This window comes from Astyanax mexicanus, chromosome 6 (assembly GCF_023375975.1).
Source record: "Astyanax mexicanus isolate ESR-SI-001 chromosome 6, AstMex3_surface, whole genome shotgun sequence".
Classification (NCBI taxonomy): domain Eukaryota; kingdom Metazoa; phylum Chordata; class Actinopteri; order Characiformes; family Acestrorhamphidae; genus Astyanax; species Astyanax mexicanus.
In genome coordinates, this window is record NC_064413.1 from 33,498,556 (window position 1) to 33,517,113 (window position 18,558).

The 18,558-nt window shown below is 37.0% G+C and overlaps 1 protein-coding gene across 4 annotated transcripts in view; it reads left to right on the forward strand.

Annotated features, from left to right (window-relative positions):
* The window catches only part of thrap3a (thyroid hormone receptor associated protein 3a), a 73,604-nt gene that overhangs the window by 43,301 nt on the left and 11,745 nt on the right, over nt 1–18,558 (forward strand). For 2 of the 4 annotated variants that reach the window (XM_022673746.2, XM_022673745.2), the window contains exon 2: nt 16,668–16,823. In XM_022673746.2, coding sequence (XP_022529467.2) covers nt 16,668–16,823 — 156 coding nt within the window. Of the gene's footprint in view, nt 1–8,475; nt 8,858–16,667; nt 16,824–18,558 lie in introns of those variants that run through there. The other 2 variants (XM_015605879.3, XM_015605880.3) reach the window with 2 other exon arrangements.

Sequence of the window (18,558 nt, forward strand, 5' to 3'; positions counted from 1 at the left end):
TAATTTAGCCCCAATAATCACGTCTCACCTTCCTTCTTCTATCCCTGCTTAATACACAATCAGTACCCTGTACTATTATAGTATTATTTATGCACTCCTCCCCACGGTCCCGGGACCTATTACTCTAATGACACGTCTATCAATAGAGGCCTCGCTATGACCAGGCTAGTCTTCTCTTTAACTTCAAAGATATATTTACATACATCAATAAAGGCCTCGCTATGACCAGGCTAGTCTTGTACACCGTCATGTAACTATACACTGTCCAGGGCGGAGTGCTGAAGGAAGGATGGAGGGGAGTAAATTAATTTAAGAACAATTGTTTACATTTAAAATTTCCTTAATGAGTAAATTAGTTAACCTGTCACTCACCACCAATGTTTGTCGATGAGGCCTGGATTTGCGAATGGGGGGGAGAGGCCGCACTTACCCCCGCGGTACTTGTCCTTTATTCTGTGGAATTTTCCCTTGCTTCTGGGGCCCAGCTGTTTTGCTGGAGAGCGTCCTCGGCAGGTGCTAGTCTCTCCCCCTCCGCCGCAAGACCATGCTCATCCTGTTCCGTGACGCCAAATTGTGGTGGAAAAATAATGACAGGAAGAAAGAAATATTCAGAGTCTCTGAGTCTTGATCAGAATGAGTAACAAGATTTATTGAGAAGCCACACGTAATGAATACAGAGTGAACTCCTGCCTTGCAAGAGGTGCCAAGCTCTCTTTATACCTTTTAGATCCTCCCATCCCTTACTTCCCAATTATGGGCACAGTGCCACCATTGTGACACGTCAACTTCTTCTGACATGTGATATGACATAATCCCTTAGTGAGCATATCAGGCTGGTTCTCAAAACATTGCAAGCAGAAAGGAAGATGACCCTGGCGCCAGAATTTGTAGAACAACTGTGACGTGCATTCCTTAACACATACACATAGCCAGATAGAGAAAACTCTTACTCAGCATTTCAAAAAAGCTCACTGAGGGTAGAATGTTCACAGTACACATTATCATCGCATAGAACAAAAAGTAATATCATTAATAGTCGTCATTGTTTATGAATCATCACACGTCATTGATTATGAATCATTTCAATAAACACCTTCCATCACACTGCTCAAATGCTCAGTTGGTGCCACTGTGCAGGCCATGGCCATGTTGCAATCTCAACATTCCTGTGAAACCACTTCTGTGTGTGGGTCAGCATTATCCTACTGAACAATGTCTGCTAAAAGTCCAGCCATGGGGGGCAAAACATGTGGCTGCAGGATATTCTGCACATATCGCTGAGCTGTTAGACTGTCCTATGCAATGGCTTCCCAGTTCATCTCACCAACATTTGGGTGCATGCGTCACTCCACAGCAAAGGCGGGATTAAAGAACTTACCACAAGGCCTCCATATTCAAACATGACTGTCATCAGGTCCTAAACCTGGATTTGTCACTAAAGATAATATGGTTGCAGGCTGTACCTATCCAGGTTCCTTGTGCACTAAACCACTGCAAATAAAGGCATCGGTGGCTAGGTGGCAGATGGCCTGGACAACTATTAACACAACCATCCTGCTTGTCTCAGTACAGTGATACAGCCCCTCTGTTTATTGAGCAAAATGTCTTCACGTGATTGTAAATGCATGACTAGCTGTCAAAGATCTTTCACCAGAAGGTACACTACCCAAAAGTAGTCTTTTTATAGGGTAGCATGGGAAGCAATTTTACACTCTCTTGTGGCAAGACTCAGTGTCTAATCAAACTACAGCTGTAATCATTTACAATTCTGCCGGGGACACTAAGAGTTTTCAAGCAATCCGTCTGCATTCCTTTTTTTGTCAACAAGTGTTATGCACTGTCTGTTGTGCACCACTGATGTTGCTGTAGTCATTCTGAATCTGAGTCTATGCCCTTTTGTGCTCCCTAAATGCAAATCCGTTTTGAAGCTTTTAATTTCCACAGGCAGCCCTTTGAAGAACTCAGCCTTGCAGAACCCCGTGGCCACAGTTCAGGGCCACGCATGAAGGTCGGTAATGGAATATCAGTGTTCTGTGCTGAGCGAACAGGTGCCATAGATGCTGGGCTTATGATGGCAGACTGGCCGCAATAAGCAGTGGTTACTGGGCAGGAGAAGAGAGTGTGTGTGTTGAAGTGTGTTGCATTTGCCCACAACTTCATGCAGACAATACTGCAAGAAGGAGATGCGTGTATTTAGCATGTGCTTCTAATGCTGTTGTCTATTTAGATGACAGACATGTCTGTTTTTTCTGAGCATTATCTCTACTTATTGCTACTTCTGTACTTCCTTTATTGTGGGGCAGTGGAGGCTTAGCAGTTGGGTTTGATGCCCAGACTGGGCAAGGTGCCGCTGTTGGGCTCTTGAGCAAGACCCTTTATTAACTGCCCACCCCCCCAAGGTTGTGTGGTCATCGTGACATACACCAATAGTGTGTATTAGGGGTGTAAAAAAATATTAGTATGTTAGAGTATCGCAATATTTTTTTTTAATTCATAATACTGTATCACACTGTATACTGTATTTAAAAACACAGTATCTGCTTAAAATGTTTTGTTTACTTAAAATTGGTGTTAGACAGTGGTTCATTTTGTGATGTGTTTAAGCCCTGACCAGACCACTAGATAGTAGTGTTGTACTTTGTCATTACATTACATCCTTTTGATTGCATAAAAAGTATTTTTTTTCTTTTGTTCAGTTTTTTTTTAAATATGTTGTTTTATACTCTAAAAGTGTTTCTAAAATTTGATTAAAACAATCACAATATATCACCTTGCTTACAATATCACAATATATAGCGATATACTGAATCGGCACCCTTGTACCATGATACCTATTAAATCGTCCGGTTCTTTCCAATACACAGCACTAGTGTGCATGTGTGTGTTCAACACAAATACGGTAATTATCTTGCCTCTGCCTCTTTAAATACTGTTTCTTTAGGGTATATCAAGTGTAGTTCAGCATCAAAAAAGAGTTTGTTTTGGAATAAGACTTAAACTATAATACATGTTACATAATAGCAAAGGAGCTCCTTGTTATGTCAATGTGGGAAAAACATCTATCATTTATTATGAGAAACATACTTAACCTCTAATACACTTCTGATGACATTGCACAACAGTACCAGTATGATCGCTTTACAGTTTTGGAATCCTCTGGTTTTCCTGCTCTGAAACAGCCCTCAAAAAGGAGTCCGGTCCAACGAAAGACAAAATATACCCCATGAGGGAGGAGAATAAAACCAGTCGGAGCAGAAATGGAAAAGACTGTTCCAAAAGGTTCTCTTAATGCTTCTTTACAATGCAGGAGTCATATACAGTATGCATATGATATAATGTAAATACAGTGTCCCATTTAGACCCTTTTAGATATGTACATTATTCATTCATACATAAAAATGTAAAGCAAAATGCAAGTAAAAATATTGACTGTAAACCCAAGTAAGAAATAAAGGCTTTGGCTTTAAAACAGTTACAGTAATAATGCATTCGTTTAATTTGATTATTAATAATGTAAATGGATCAAATACAAAAAGAATAAGGGACAAAAAAGAAAACAATAGGACTTTGTGTGCAGTGCTGTATTGGCTTTCACTCCAAACTGATGTAACAGTTAACAGATGGTCAAAGACGCTATAAAACCACAATCGTGCAAAAAATCCTGGCAGTGGGAAAATACTACAAATCAAGAAATGGCTGGGAAAACAACTCTGGCTTTAAACCTCTGCTCTCCATGACAATGCTTTATCCACTGAATTGTTGTGAAATAACCGCTACAGCTAGCAGAATGCCCTCAGTGGCGGATGCTGTTACCAGCTAAAATTAGTCTATTTGGGAGAACATTACACAAAGCAATAAATTACCTTGAGTTGAGACTAAAATGTGAAATATGAAATTTTCTGAGACACATAATATCAAACTTCTGTTCACTGTGCAAATGTATTTTTACTGTACAGTGCTGTGTTTAAAAATGCTGGATGCTGAATCTTCCTCAATCTCTTTACATTGTTCCAGTGGATTTGTTTTCTGTGTGCTGTTACCTGTCAGGTCAGACTTCACAGACAGCAGCGGCCTGATTTGTTGAACTTGTCGTTTGAATGTATGATCTTCTCTCTCTTGACAAAGCAGATAGTTAGACAGGTGTACCACCCTAGATCTGAGATGCCATGTACATAAATATGTCCAATAAGTAACAGAAGAGTAAATTTACTCAAAACTCTTAAGTTGGGAATTGATGGGATTTATCATCAAACTTATTGAGGGTAAGAACACAGAAAAAAAGGAAATCACTAAATATAAAAAAAAACCCTGAAACCCCTGAAAGTACTTAAGAACATACCACATGACAAATCCCCAGTTTTATGCCTTTACTCCCATTTTAAACTACACTGTTAATCTTTTGAGTGTAATAAAATTAAACCCTTACAAAAAGACAATATATGATTGATCATCACTCACTCTGAAATGCTGGCTGTCTGGACTCATGTGTGCTTAGCCTGCATGGACTTTACCACAGTTCCATCTCCTCCCACTGTGCTACATCCTGAGCATCTGTCCTGCACTAACACTCATTCGAATTTTCTCTGTTTAACCATTATAACTTATTTTTGTATTAATCTACTTAGTTCTCCATTATTTATGTTGTATTATTTTAATTCTGCTCTGCAGAGAGACTTACCACCTTATTATTATTTATCTGTAAGGAAGGAAAACTGTCAGTTTGAAGAGGTTTGGACTCAGATTTCTGTAAATACGCTTTTGTAATACTACTAAAAGATGTTGTAAAAAGCTCTATGCAAATTCAACTACAATTAAATAGAATAATTACTACAAGAAGTGCACACATTTCACTAAGCACACAGGGCTTAGCTCTAAAGCAGACTGGCAAACTGGACTCCTACATTTATTGAGTGAGAAATCCAAGTCAGTCAGCTAAATGTTGCCAGTTCCTTAAAAAAGCTAGAGTAAAGGTCTAAAGTCTATTGAAAGTGATGACTGACATTTTAACTAATGTTAGAAAAACATCCTTGCTATTTGGACAGACTGCTCGGGCACCATCTTGTTTCCAGTGGCCTTCTTTCTTCCTTTTAACACTAATGTCACCAGCGGCTTCCTACTGTTTGTCAAATTCACGTGGTAGGCAAGCCATGCTGTCATAATTTATTTCAGAATAGCTTTCTTTATTGCATCATAAAAATATAACACCCTCAAGTAAAAATAGTACATCAACAGTCTGTAAAGATTTCTATGCATAAAAGAGAGCTATAAAGTTGTCATAAAGACCATCTTTCAAATATGTCATGTGGCCTTTCTTGTCATAACCTGGCTTTCTAGTACTTATGCTGTCCAAAAAATGTATGCATCTTCATTTTTTAGTCTATTAGTTTACTTAGTTTTGACCATTATTTATATCTGGTGGCTGCTCTCTACACTATGTAAATAATTATTGATAAATGGACCATTAAGAAATGCTTTAATAATGTGGAATCCAATATTTATATTTGCAGACACTTTAAAGTTGTGTCTTAGTATTCCTAAAAAGTATTCTGACAAGTGACACTTCTCCCTTTCAGAAATGTTTTGCTCTTGCACCTAATCTCACTTCCTTTACTCAACCTAGCCAATTCCACTGGTGACCCTTAAAAGCTACTTAAAAAAAGGAAGATCAAACCAAAGAATAACCACTATTATATATATATATATAATATATGTATAATATATTTATATTTTGATTTGTATTTGTGATTTGCTGAAAACAGCAGCTGTATTTTCATTATCAACAGTTATATATATACAGTAGAATATATGATGTGAATAAATGTGTTGAGATTAGCTATCAGTAGTTTTCTTCATGGCCTGTTCGGCTGACATCACAGAAATCACACATCTTAACTTACTTACTTACTTAGCCATGTGACTTTTACTTTAATATGAAATTGTGAGGGAATCTTCAGAATGTGCAGCAAATATTATCATATCTCTGAATGTCTATAAATGTTCCACAGCAGGCTTTTTATGAGTCTCAAAGGGAGATGCTACAAATCTGCATACATGTCTGTAAATAATATGTAAATATTGTACATAAACAATTGTGTACAGTTATCTTACCCACCTGCCCACTAATTAATTATATGTTGGTTTAGCCGGGGGTGGGCTAAGAGTATTTAAGGGCAGGCGGGTACATAATTGGGGGGACACACACTGGTTGAGCGTAGCTGGTATGCAGACGGGAGTTGCTGTTTATTGAGCATTTTGGTGATAGCTGCCAATCCACCTTAAAACTCCTCCAGTGTAGAGTGTGCATATATTGTATATTTCTTTTTTTTGTTTGTTTTGTTTTGGGGTATGGTGCTTCGGTCACAATAAACACTTCAAAAGGGATACTTACCTGGTTCCAGACTGTTTTTACGTATCACCTCCTGAGCACTAGTCCTCACACTACCACATTGCTTTAACCCAAAAATAAGGACTGTCGAAATGTGGACTGGCCCTAAGGGCCAATACTGTCTATAGCTCATGTAACATAACTGGCTTAAATTGGCATTATTCTGCAGGTACATTTGTCTTTCATACTGCTGCTCTTTAAATGCTATGAAATCTTAAAGTTCTGTGGAAGTGGGACTGAGATGAAGCTTACCAGCTGTGATCTGCACATCAGTGCATGGGAGTGGATTCTGATTCTGAGTCTTCTAGGCACTGTTTATAAAGCTGTTCAATATGGCATAAATGTGCATTTTGACACCCTACCATCCATTACCACTTAATTGAATGTTGGCAGAAATTATAGAGCTAATTAATTAACATGGAACCTGGGGGTTGTTCTTCATCTTTGCTAATGTGAAATTAACACTAGATTCCTTTTGTTAGAAGTTAGAAGTGTTTTCTGGCTTGCTGCTTTCTTTATGTGGAGTCATGAATACTGACTTCAGACTGGAGAGATTTGTGGTTCCTTGGATGTTCTGATGCTGATATTTATTATCAAATTTTCCCCTTCATTTCATCTGGAAAAATGTATTTTATGTTCTCTAAAATTCTTTCTGTCTGTTATTATGTGTTTGTGTTTAAAGTTTCAAGATAACATTGAAATATTAAGACAATGAAGAGGAAAATACTTTTTGATTTTGATTAATTTAGTTTTATTTTTTTTTGCATGCCTCTAGGCCTTTTTTTTTTACAAGCAATTCTAGCTCTCTACCTGTGTCACAGTGTGAAGTGGAAGAACTAGAATAAATTAAAGCACTGCAAAATATAAATCCTAGTTTACCTCCTTTAGGTCATCTTCAATGCTTCAGTGTACAGACAGTGATGTCAATCTGAAATAAAAAAAAAAAAACTAAATGAAATGAAAGAGCACTTAAATAGCAGAATAATAGAATCTGCAACTGTTGATGCATTTTGTTTGCAAGTCAATATATGACAAATACTGTGTATTTAATCAAAATATCTTTGATTATTGTGATATAATATGCTTATCATATTATGTAGCTTTATCAGTGCGAACTTACGTACATCAAGAGTGGTGGGTTTTGTCCTGTCCATATCGATATCGCAACTGAATTGACCAAAATTAAGTTAATAGATACAGTTTATAAATACATTTCCAATCTAGGTGTTTGTGTCCATACTGCTGTGTGATGTGCCGGCACGCCAAAGATCTTGCGGCACAACACCAGTAATTTTTTCTTTCGGTTTGTTTAAAGACTGTCTCAACTTCCTGTAATTGATCCGAAAGTCTGAACCATCTAGAAAAGTATTTATACACTGCAGATGTACTGGACCATGGTTAAGTAAATCTGAGCTGAGAACACCTAGTTGGATCGGATCAAACACTAGTCTTTTGGTCTAGATTGTGGTCCACTTTTACACATCTGCTATTTTGATTCAGACCCAAACTAAAAAAAAGTCTAAAGTCTAAAAAAGTCCGGACAAAACAAGGTGGGTGTGAAAGCCCCCCACAGACAGGCAAACTTTATGTGGACTTCAGTTTAGCTCAAGATTAGTATGTAATTAGTATGGAATGGGTTTTCATGGCTGAGCAGCTGCATCCAAATCTTGCATCACCAATCAACCAAGACTTTTGGCAATATAGTGTATACTTATGAATAGACATATATGCTTGTACATTAATTGGTCAGCTATAGATCTTTAAAGAATCTGGATCTGTTTGTATCCAGAGTGCTTCTGTGCACAGTCTCTAGAGAAGGAGAAGAACAATCAAATAGCTGTGTAAAATCTCCAGTAAACAGTAGGCTTAGGATAATGCTATACAATTTTATACGATATTACAAAGGAAAACGTGCATCTGAGCCCATTTTTATTTAATTTTTTAAGCCTACAGAGGATAACTCAATGTTCTCGTGTGGTTTTCTGCGTGAGAGCTGCTGCTGTTTCTTTAAGGCTTTGCGGGGAGGGAGGGAGGGAGGAGGAGGAGGGAGAGGTCTGTCAGCCGCTGGTTTGAAGGAGGAACCCGGACTGGAAACCCGAGCCTCTCAGTGGTAGTAGCGCTGCTGCGCCCAGCCCCAGTCACACCTCAGAGGGATGGACAGCTTTAACATCTGCCACCTTTTTGCATAACAGGACATTTATATTTCAGAGGGATTCGAGGTTGGTAGCACAGTCGCGCGGCCGCCGACCTTCTGAAGTTAATGAAGTAAAAATGTGATGCTCGTTTTTGCGCTTATGTTTGTTTTGAGGATTTCCCCAAGTTTCCAGACTGGAGTTTTCCCTCCTGATGTCTTTACTCTGATCAGTTCAGATGAACCTGGATCCATCCATCTGAAACAGCAGCAGCTACTACAGAAGCCCTAAGTTTATCATCATCTTCATCACCACCAGTGCTCTCTGCCACACACACTCGGTAAGTGCTATAAATAATCAGCTGCTTATTAAAAGATAACCTGCCATCCAGGAGACACCCCCCTAACACCAGTTAAGCATTTATTGAATAGCTAGTGTCTTCTCTAAAAGCAAAGAACATTAAATAAACGTTAATGATTTCGTTGTATTGATGATGATAAAAAACAACAACCTTAAAACCACCTTTATTTAACATTGCTACATTGAATCAATGTTCATTTAAAGGTTTTAAGTGGTTGATCTAATCTCTTCAACGCTCACAATGTTATTAAGTAATAACATTAATTATAATATTAATAACTTATAATACTTATTATTAAAATCTCCCTTTCTACAATGCAGGACTACAGTACAGGTTACACAAATAAAGACAGACAGAAATATGTATATTTAATGTAAGTTAAGTTTAATACAAACCGTACAAATAAAACAATAATGTTAAATCAGTGTTGAATCAACATAAAATCGATATGTAGAAATAAATCAAAAGTTATAATATAGTATCAGTGAAAAAATATTTTCTATCAGGGTTACTTTTACTACTTTATCTCATTCATAACACTCAGTTTAGGGTAGCATGATCAAAATTATTCCTGTCAGTGTCTATTTGGACAATATTGTCTCAGAAATAATTGTGATACCATATTGCGATTTTATATTATTGTAACTTCATATCTCTAATATAATGAAAATAAATATAATATAAATAACATTAAACCACTTTCAAGCTCATTAGTGAGCTATCTTTGCTAAGAAAAACAGAATGGCTAATATCATGGTCAGCAAAAATTATATATTGTATATGTTGATAACATAAATACCATGAAAGGTCTAAGCCATGCCATCCATTGTCATTCCACAGAGATCAGTAACGGCTTTAATTAACTGATAGTGTCTGACAGTTGGTATTTTATTTTGTGCATAATGCGTCATTGACAGTGAGCTCTATTTACACAAAGCTTGTTGATGCTGGATGTCTTCTGGATGCTGAATGTTCAGTAGATGTAGGGACAGTATGTGGATATTGTTTTTGTAAAGGCAGGCTGCTTAAAGAAAACTCAAATTTACTGCATTAATAGTTTTATTTAGGCACAAGTCGTTATGCGATCAATCCAGGATTATGAATAAACCTAATGTTTTGTATAATTATGATACTGTTAAATATGTTTGCAATGCATTTTATCTGCAATATACAATGGGATATAAAAAACGTAAGGGATTGTCATTCGATTTTACCAGAAGGCATTGATCCAACCTGTATCCTGACATGACTTGGGGAATAATGAACTCAAGGAAAAAACCTTGGGAGGATACAAAACTCAAGACCCATCCTTCTCTAGTCAACACTGGTTGGCACAACAAATAGAATATTGGCAGTTCACATCTTGGACATGTGCACACTGTAATAGCAATGATAAAAAAAATACATATTGTGCAGCCTTAACTGGTAAATTAAAAAGTATAATCAGCACATCTAATTAATGTCAGCAAAGTTTATCAATGGTACAATTCGGAGTTGGTTTATCTACTTTGTATATCAATTGCCTTCCATCAACCAGCACAGTTTAGGGAGTAAAGTTTCTGGTCAGTACTCAGCACTAAAGACGGAAGAGAGACAGACATGCTGAGCACCAAGTGCAGTTTGGCTAGAACTCTGTGGGACCATTTGATAGTAGCTTATTTTACTAGCTCTGTATCCTCATAAATAAACTTAATAAACCAAGACGGGCAGTCAGAAATATCATGTGGCCACTGCTGATGTTCTTACTGTGTACAACAAGGTATCATCTTTACCTCTGTGTACAGAGCATTCTGTCTAGGTCTAGGGGTGTGTGCATGTTAGAAAGGGTCTGCTGCTTGTATTTACGTTCACATAAAATAAGTGTTAATATTATGAGAAGGAAACACTAATTATGCTGTGAATTCCATTATTATATTATCAGTCAAGTTTGCCACACTGAATGATACACAGGATAACTATTCTGGGAGAAGGTACTCTGCATGGACAAAAGTATTGGGACACCTGGTAATTTCTTCTGAAAGTAATATTATTAAAAATGTTTATTTCCTGCTTTTAATGGGGTATCTGTTTCTACTGTCTAGTGAAGGCTTTCTACAAGATTTGGTAGCATTGCTCTGAGGATTTAATTGGAATCAGCAATCAAATATGCAATAGCATCTTCCAACTCATTACCACTATAGCCCACTCCTGGGATTAGATATCATGGTGTAAATAAGTTCATTTTTATCTATTCGATTGTCAGTACTTTTTTACAGGGACTGCACAAACTGTGGATGTGTGCATTTGCACATCTCTATTAGTACACGTTATTTGTTTATCGGAAGGGCTGCCCAAAAACAGCACTCTCTTAGCACTGTTTCTATAAAATTCTGCTCATTTTAGATGGGTAAAACACACCTGTTTAGATGTGAAAGAGAAGAGGGAACTTGCACTTTAGCTTAAAGCAGTGTTCTAAAAATGAGCTGTGATAACACAAAGATTACTAGCATTAAAGAGTCATGAACTCTGTGTAGATATTATGTAGATAAAATGACAGAAGTCAATGATCTTATCTTCAGACAGTTTGTATCTGCTTAGTGTCATTGTAAATATCAGTGAGTCTGTTGGATGTGTTTCTCTTTTGAGCTGTAATTAGACCCTGTTCTTTCAGAAAGGTCTTGGTAGAAGCCGGCTATGAAGCCATAAAGCCCTTTTAGAGATAAAGTACATCACATTCCCCCAGGACCAATAAATGTACAAAAATACAGATGAAAAAATACAGACGAAATACTATTGGCTAACTAGTGTGACTAGTCTCCATAGAATGTTCTTGCAAGTTATATTAAGAAATTTGTAACATTTGAGAAAAACAGCATGTAGTTAAACAGCCTGATAAACTTATGTCAATGAGAATGATCTTTCAGAATTAAATCAAGAAATGTGGGACGTTTGAGAGTAAAAACAGGGATTTGAAAGTAAGTCTAACAAATGTTGGCTGACTAGAGAAAATTATCTCCATAAAGTTTCTATGTAAGTTAAGCAAAATCAAGATACCTGGGCGATTTGTAAAAAAAAATCTAAAAATACTAGGGGCTGGTTAGGGAGAATGGCCTCTATTAAACATATTTATGAGTTAAATAAAAAAAAACTTGGAGTTTTGAAAGATACACAAATGATGTTAAAATATGTCTGAAAATGTATTGCTGTCTGGCTAATAAGGATGATTTTTGTAGAGCTTTTATGTGAGTTTTGAGAGGAACACAAATGATTTGAATAACTAATGCTGATTAGTTAAGGTGGACGATTATTTTAAGAGGCTATGTGTAAGGTACATTTAAAAATGTGTTAATTTAAAAAGAAGAACATCAGGGTTTTTAAAATAGTTTGGAAACACGAATAGCGACTAGCTAGCAAGAGTGAGATGAGTCAAGAAATTTGTGAAATTCAAAGGAACACCAGGTTCTTAAAGAAGGTCTGATGGACTAATGCTGGCAGACAAGTGATGATAGTTTCCATAGAGTTTCTATGCAAGATAAATCAAGAAATATGTGACTTCCTTAGTTCTTTAACTGGCAAATAAGTCTTTACACTTTTACTTACAAAGTTGTGCACAAGCTTGACTTTGGAAATCACTCAGCTTATTCAGATCCTTAGGAGGTTCAGTCATATTCAGGTAATTTGTCTTTTCAGTGCAGTTGTATCAAAAAAAGTCCAAAAAAGGTTTGGCTATATCTGATCCACTTTAGGATGAAGGATTTGTGAAAATGGCCTTTAATCAGGGCTGCTGTTATGCCATTTGTTTCTTATAGAGAGCAAATGTGATTGCGGCTGCTTGTGTGGCATCCCTGGCCCTAATGACAGAGGAGTTGATTGAGTGGTAGGTGCTTAGTGCTGCCATATCGGGTGACTCCACCATTGTTTGCATCAACTTTCACCCCCTCAATGGAACAGGTGATGAGGCTTGAGTCACCATTGCCTTTTTGGGAGGTGTGTGTTTGAGTGTGTGTGAGTGTGTGTGTTTCAGAGAAAGAAATGGGGGACAGAGGACGGGTGAAAGAGGTGAAAGAGGGTTGGAGGGAGGCTGTGTGTGTTTGTCTGGGTAATGACAGCACATGGATATGATTACTGGGGTGTTTGACACAGTCTTTTTTAGATGTCAAATCCTGGTGATTAGGCCATGGAGCATACTGAACATGCTGGAGACAGCTGCTCTTTACTAATCTACTGTCGGCTCCTTTATAAAAAGGATCTCGCTATTTCTTTCCTGCAATAAAGCTGACCGAGGCCAATCTTTATGTGACTCTATAGGGCTGTAAAGTAAATCGCATTTTTATCGTTATCAGAATTAGAATTTTCACAATAAACACATTAAGAGAAGTGTGATAACCTTATGAATAACAACAAATTCAAACTGAATTATCTAGAAATAGACATCTTATCCAAGGAAAAATTAGCAAGGAGCTTTAACTAATTTAGGATCTTAATCGCGTTCCATGTCGATATCAGGATATTGCACCTCACATTTTTTTGTCCATATTGTACATCCCTATATTCCATTTACACACATTTAGCTTATAATTCCAATGACATTTACACTGACAACACAGAAAGATACTGATAATTAAATAACTGTCAGATGTATTCTTTACAACTTAAAATAGTCAGTTGACAGTTTGAATCCTAAATAAGACTCGCCTCACTGCAAAGTCAGTGGATTAGTTCTGATATATTTCTAATGACTGCAAATTAAAATTTAAGCCCATAGAGTTCTTGTCCACATTGGAGAGAAGCAAATTTAAGCCCAGTTCAGAAGGTTTGCACAGTAAGCAAAAAAGCCTCCCTGTCTTGAGTCTGGAGGAAATTACAAAGTGTAAGCCAAAAGCAACAGCTACCCAAAATGAAGAAAGCTGGAAATGGGCAGGATCTGTTTCACTGTGCACCAAAATAGGAGTGATGCACTTCAGCAACCATGTGTTAAACAAAGATGCTCTGCTGGATTTCTGTACTTGGTCTAGAGATTCATATTCACTAACTAGGTGGCAAAAAGATCTGCATGAGGAGCAAGTTAATGGCTAGTATCAGAAATTACAGACATTTATTGTTGAATATTGAATCAATTAGAGACTGGTAGTTTGACTAGTTGTTGTAATTGCCTGGTTATAGAATATTTATAGGCCAGATTAGACTTTACCAAAACATCTAAAGAAGTCAGCTCAACTCTGGAACAGTGTTCTTTGGATAGGTGAAGATTAATATGTACCAGAATGATAAGGAAAAGAACACTCAACACACAGCTCATCGTATCCTCTGTAAAACACGGTGGTGGCATATTGTGCATTGGCGGGATCAATCACCAGATCTTGACCCGATTGAGGAGCCTTTTACTTGCTTAAGACAAAACTAAAGAAGCCAGCAACAACTGAAGACAGCTGCAGTAAAGGCCTGTCAAGGCATCATAAAGGATGAAACTCATTGTTTAGTGATGCCCATGGATTCCAGACCTCAGGCAGACATTGCTAAAATTCATAAACTCTTAATAAGATATTTTTGTTCAACCCTTGATTTTAAACCGGACAGTATCTACCTTTCAGGTGCATCTCATTTGATTAATTTCAAATCCAGTGTGGTGGCATGCAGAGCCCACATCATGAAGATTGTGTCACTGTCCAAATATTTTTGGGTCTATCTCTATGGCCCCATTTATTCTTTTATAACACTTCCTTCTCAGTATTTGACAAGTGCATATTGCTTTATTTTTGGCTTCATTTATTCTGCCCGTTGTACATTCCAGAAGAGTTTTCAGTTGTTTTTTTGATTATTTAGTTTTGATCATGTAGTGTTTTTAAAATTGGATTATGGTCATGTTTAATTGAAAGATCTGTACATAAGTAAAACCATTTTATTGGTTGTGAAAAGAATATTTTTATTTTATGCAATCATTTCATGTTGCTCTGACATGCACAAAGTAACATACTCTGTTTTTAAAATTGTGGATTTAAGCAAATTCATAAACTAGGGCTGTCAAACAGCAAAATAGTATATTAAATAATGTGCTGAGTTTTATTAACTAAGACAGTGTTAAAATATCACTTTATTAAGGATTTTACCATTGAACAAAATCTGTTATGATTTTAACGAATAAAAAAAAAATACTTACATTCGCACTATTTCAATAATGATTCTTTTGGAAACCAAAAGTGGTGATGCTGGCATTACTCAAAGAACCAATTGTAGCACCTTTATTTATAGGAGTGAAGAGTGCTTGGGCCTCTCTCACTAAGCCATACTTCAGCACATATAAAACTACAGAGAGTATTAGTGGTGTGGTGGATACTGGTGATAGTCAACAGCACCAGAGTTGCCTTTCAGCACCTCTGGAAATACATGCATGATAAAACTGAAGAGCCAACAAAGCGTTGGTGCCGCCACACAGCAGTGTGGTTCACTGTGCGTTTGTTCTGCCAAACCTGTAGTGTTCTCTTTGATATGTTGGCGAGCTCTTGTCAGTGAGCTCGTCACGTGATGCGAAGTGTGTTTGCACGGTATATTTTTCTTAGGATTATTAACTTCACATGTTTAGTGAATTAAGAAGTAAGTGTTGTTTTTACTGTACAAACAAACATTTGTTTGAATTGTAATTATAAAATTGGCCAACTAACTGGCAGCACCATGTTCTTTTCAGGCTATTTAGGATTGAATTAATGTAAATGTCATAATGTATCACACACGTGTATGTACTGTTGAAGTTTACTTCAAAGAACAATCATTGATCCCACAAAATTTAACAAATCCAGACATCATGGTGCTGATGCCTTATAACTGTGAGTGATTGCTGGAAAACTTCCCGTTCCTCTTCCTGTTAATATATACTCCAGGTTTTTGGTTAATCAGTCATTTTTTCTAAATATTCTTTAAACATTGATTACATCACAAGGTTTATTAATGAATATCTTTTGTGATTGTCTGAGGAATTAAAAATTATCCCTATATTTCACAGCAGAGAAAAGCCCCTTAAATTAGAATCAGAGAAAGTGAAAACATGGATTTTGTACATACTTATACCTGACACCACAGATTGTCTTTGGGTCATTTTTTTATTTAACATTAACATTCTTTTAACTGACAGTAAAGGGTTAGAATTGATGGGGCCTGTGTGCTGTGGGGTTAAGAAATCACAGACCTTTATGCCTTTAAATCATTCTTTGCATTTGCATCGACTAAACTTTCGATGCTCCATCCACAAATGTGTTTGTTCAGAATTCCTGTTCAGCCTAATTAAAAACTGTAGTGCAAAAAATCACATCTGCATCAATGCATAAAAAATAAATAGTTAGCATTAAAGAGATGTTTAGATTGACTGACGTGCCTAACATGTATTCTGTGATGTATTAGTGTAATCTAGAAGAGCATTTAGGCTTTGACACCCTGTTTACCTTTGAAAATCTAAAGCCTGCTTGTATATTTTCCTCTTTGTTGGAAATCCTATTGTATATAGTTCTTTAAAGAATGCTCAGAGTGCATTGAGCTAACAGATACAACCGTTTAGGAGCAATTGAACACTTGAATATGAAAGAATCCCCCTCTGTCAGTTATTCACACACATGGAAACTAATTCCTCTCAGTTTCAGCTACATATCTTTTAAACAATCTTCTCAGACTACATCCTAAAGTGTGGCCAGTTCGCTTTTGCTGTTTAAAGCTTGTGTTGTCAGAGCCCCCCAACCCCAGTTTAGTATGTAAATGAAGAAAACCCTGAGCATGTGTTCTGTATTGGCTAATGGCTTGGACTGATTGCTGCTGTTTACTCCAGCAGGGCGCTGTGTGAGAGCTCTCCAGTGATGTCTAAAACACAGAGATCTTCCTCCAGAACACACTCACGCTCAGCCTCCAGATCCAGGTCACACTCAGAGTCCCGCTCCAGATCTCGAAGCAGCTCCCGCTCCCGCTCCAGGAAGCACCGCTACGGGTAACTTCCTGCTCATACACACACCTTACAGCCTCTGCATATGGACTGTTGCCTGCATAGTTTTAGCAGAACTCATTGTGTGCAGGTGCTCACACAGATGATTAATAATTTCAGTTTTTAATCTGAAAGATGAAAAAGGAGATGATGCGTTTTTACAGTTTCAGGTTCAGGTTTCAGTCTTCAGTTGCGCTGACGTGTGTTAAGCAAATTATTAGATTTTTCCCTTATTAGCATCTGTGTGCCAGTATGCCTAAAATGAGAAGTGTAAATATTCCTTTGCAAACTGAGCTCTCTCTCGCTTAACAGATTTTCATGTATAAATTCTGTGCCAATCATCAAAAGTAGAAATGTTGTTTGAAAATGATTGAAAATTCATAATTCTTGTTCTTTCTTGCTGTTTGTGCAGAGAGCAAAAAACAAGTAGTCTTTATTTCTGCACTCTCAGGCCTTCCTGCAAGAAAGATCCACTTAAAATGATAACTAATTACAGAGTCGCTTTGAGGTAACTCGATTTATTTTAGCCTAAAATATTTTGTCTCACATTTGTTTAGTTCTACATCTCAGTTTGGGTAGCAGTACATACTGGTGCTGAGTCCGCTCAAAATTTTAGTAAATGTGCTGTAGCTAAATGTGCTGAAATTGTAGCTAAAAGTTGATTCATTAATTTATATTTATTTTATGAGCTCCTCACACTTAGCCAATCTAGAGATGTGAAATTACACTACACTGTCCAGCTTGCCTGATTTACTGATTACTAGTGCTATAAGAGTTAAGTCAGTTAACGTAGTTTCAGTTCTCTTAAGTCAATTTTGCTTGTCAAGTTCAAACCCCATCAAAACCGCAGCCCAACGTGGTAAGGCACTAAGAATAGAAAGTATTCATATGAAAAGGGGAGTCATTCATTGCTGCCTGGAATAAATAGTTAACAAACTGTAAGGAACATTTACAGATTACAAATATTACAAATTATTTAAGATACAGCTCATGAACTATATTATATATTATCATAAGTTGTTCAGCTTAAAATGTATTAGCCGCACTGGGATGCAGAACTGAATAAAGATAACTTGAGTTAACTCAAATATCACTAGTAAAGTAGTCAGTAAAGTAATTACAGTGTAAGGAGAGTGTAATGGCCTAAATGACAACCTCTCAAACTCTTACACTGGTTTAAATTTTACATGTCTTGGTCCAGAGCATTTAGAGGATATTCAGCTTTCCACCACATGCAAACCTGGTGTTCAGTTTCCTTTAAATGACTCATGTAATGGTGAAGTTGATATGCAGTTGTAGGATAGCTAATCATCAGTCCATTCTTTCACAAGTTTAAGCTCCTCCATTTATTACCATCCTTCAGCTGGGCACTCCCTTTGCTGAGACTACTGTGGAAAATGTCAGGTTTGGCTTAAGAGTTTAGCTTAGTCAGTATGATTTATAGCATTCTATAACAGTTCCTTCAGCATGGCATTAAGTCTGGAACTTATGGTTAAGGGTTTATGAAAATACGTTTTTTTTTTCTTTACAAAAGTGTACTTGCATGCTTTTTGCTTCAAGCGAGATTAACACAGGCACACAATGGTAGAGGTCCTTCAGTAGCCTGTAAATGTAAATGGATCTGCTGCACTTTATCCAAAGCGTGTACTGAAGTGGCCAGTGACGAGGTGATGACACTGTTGCCTTTGTAGATGCTACAGAATCCTTGGCACTTTCTTCTTTTGGCAGTGTCTTTTAACAG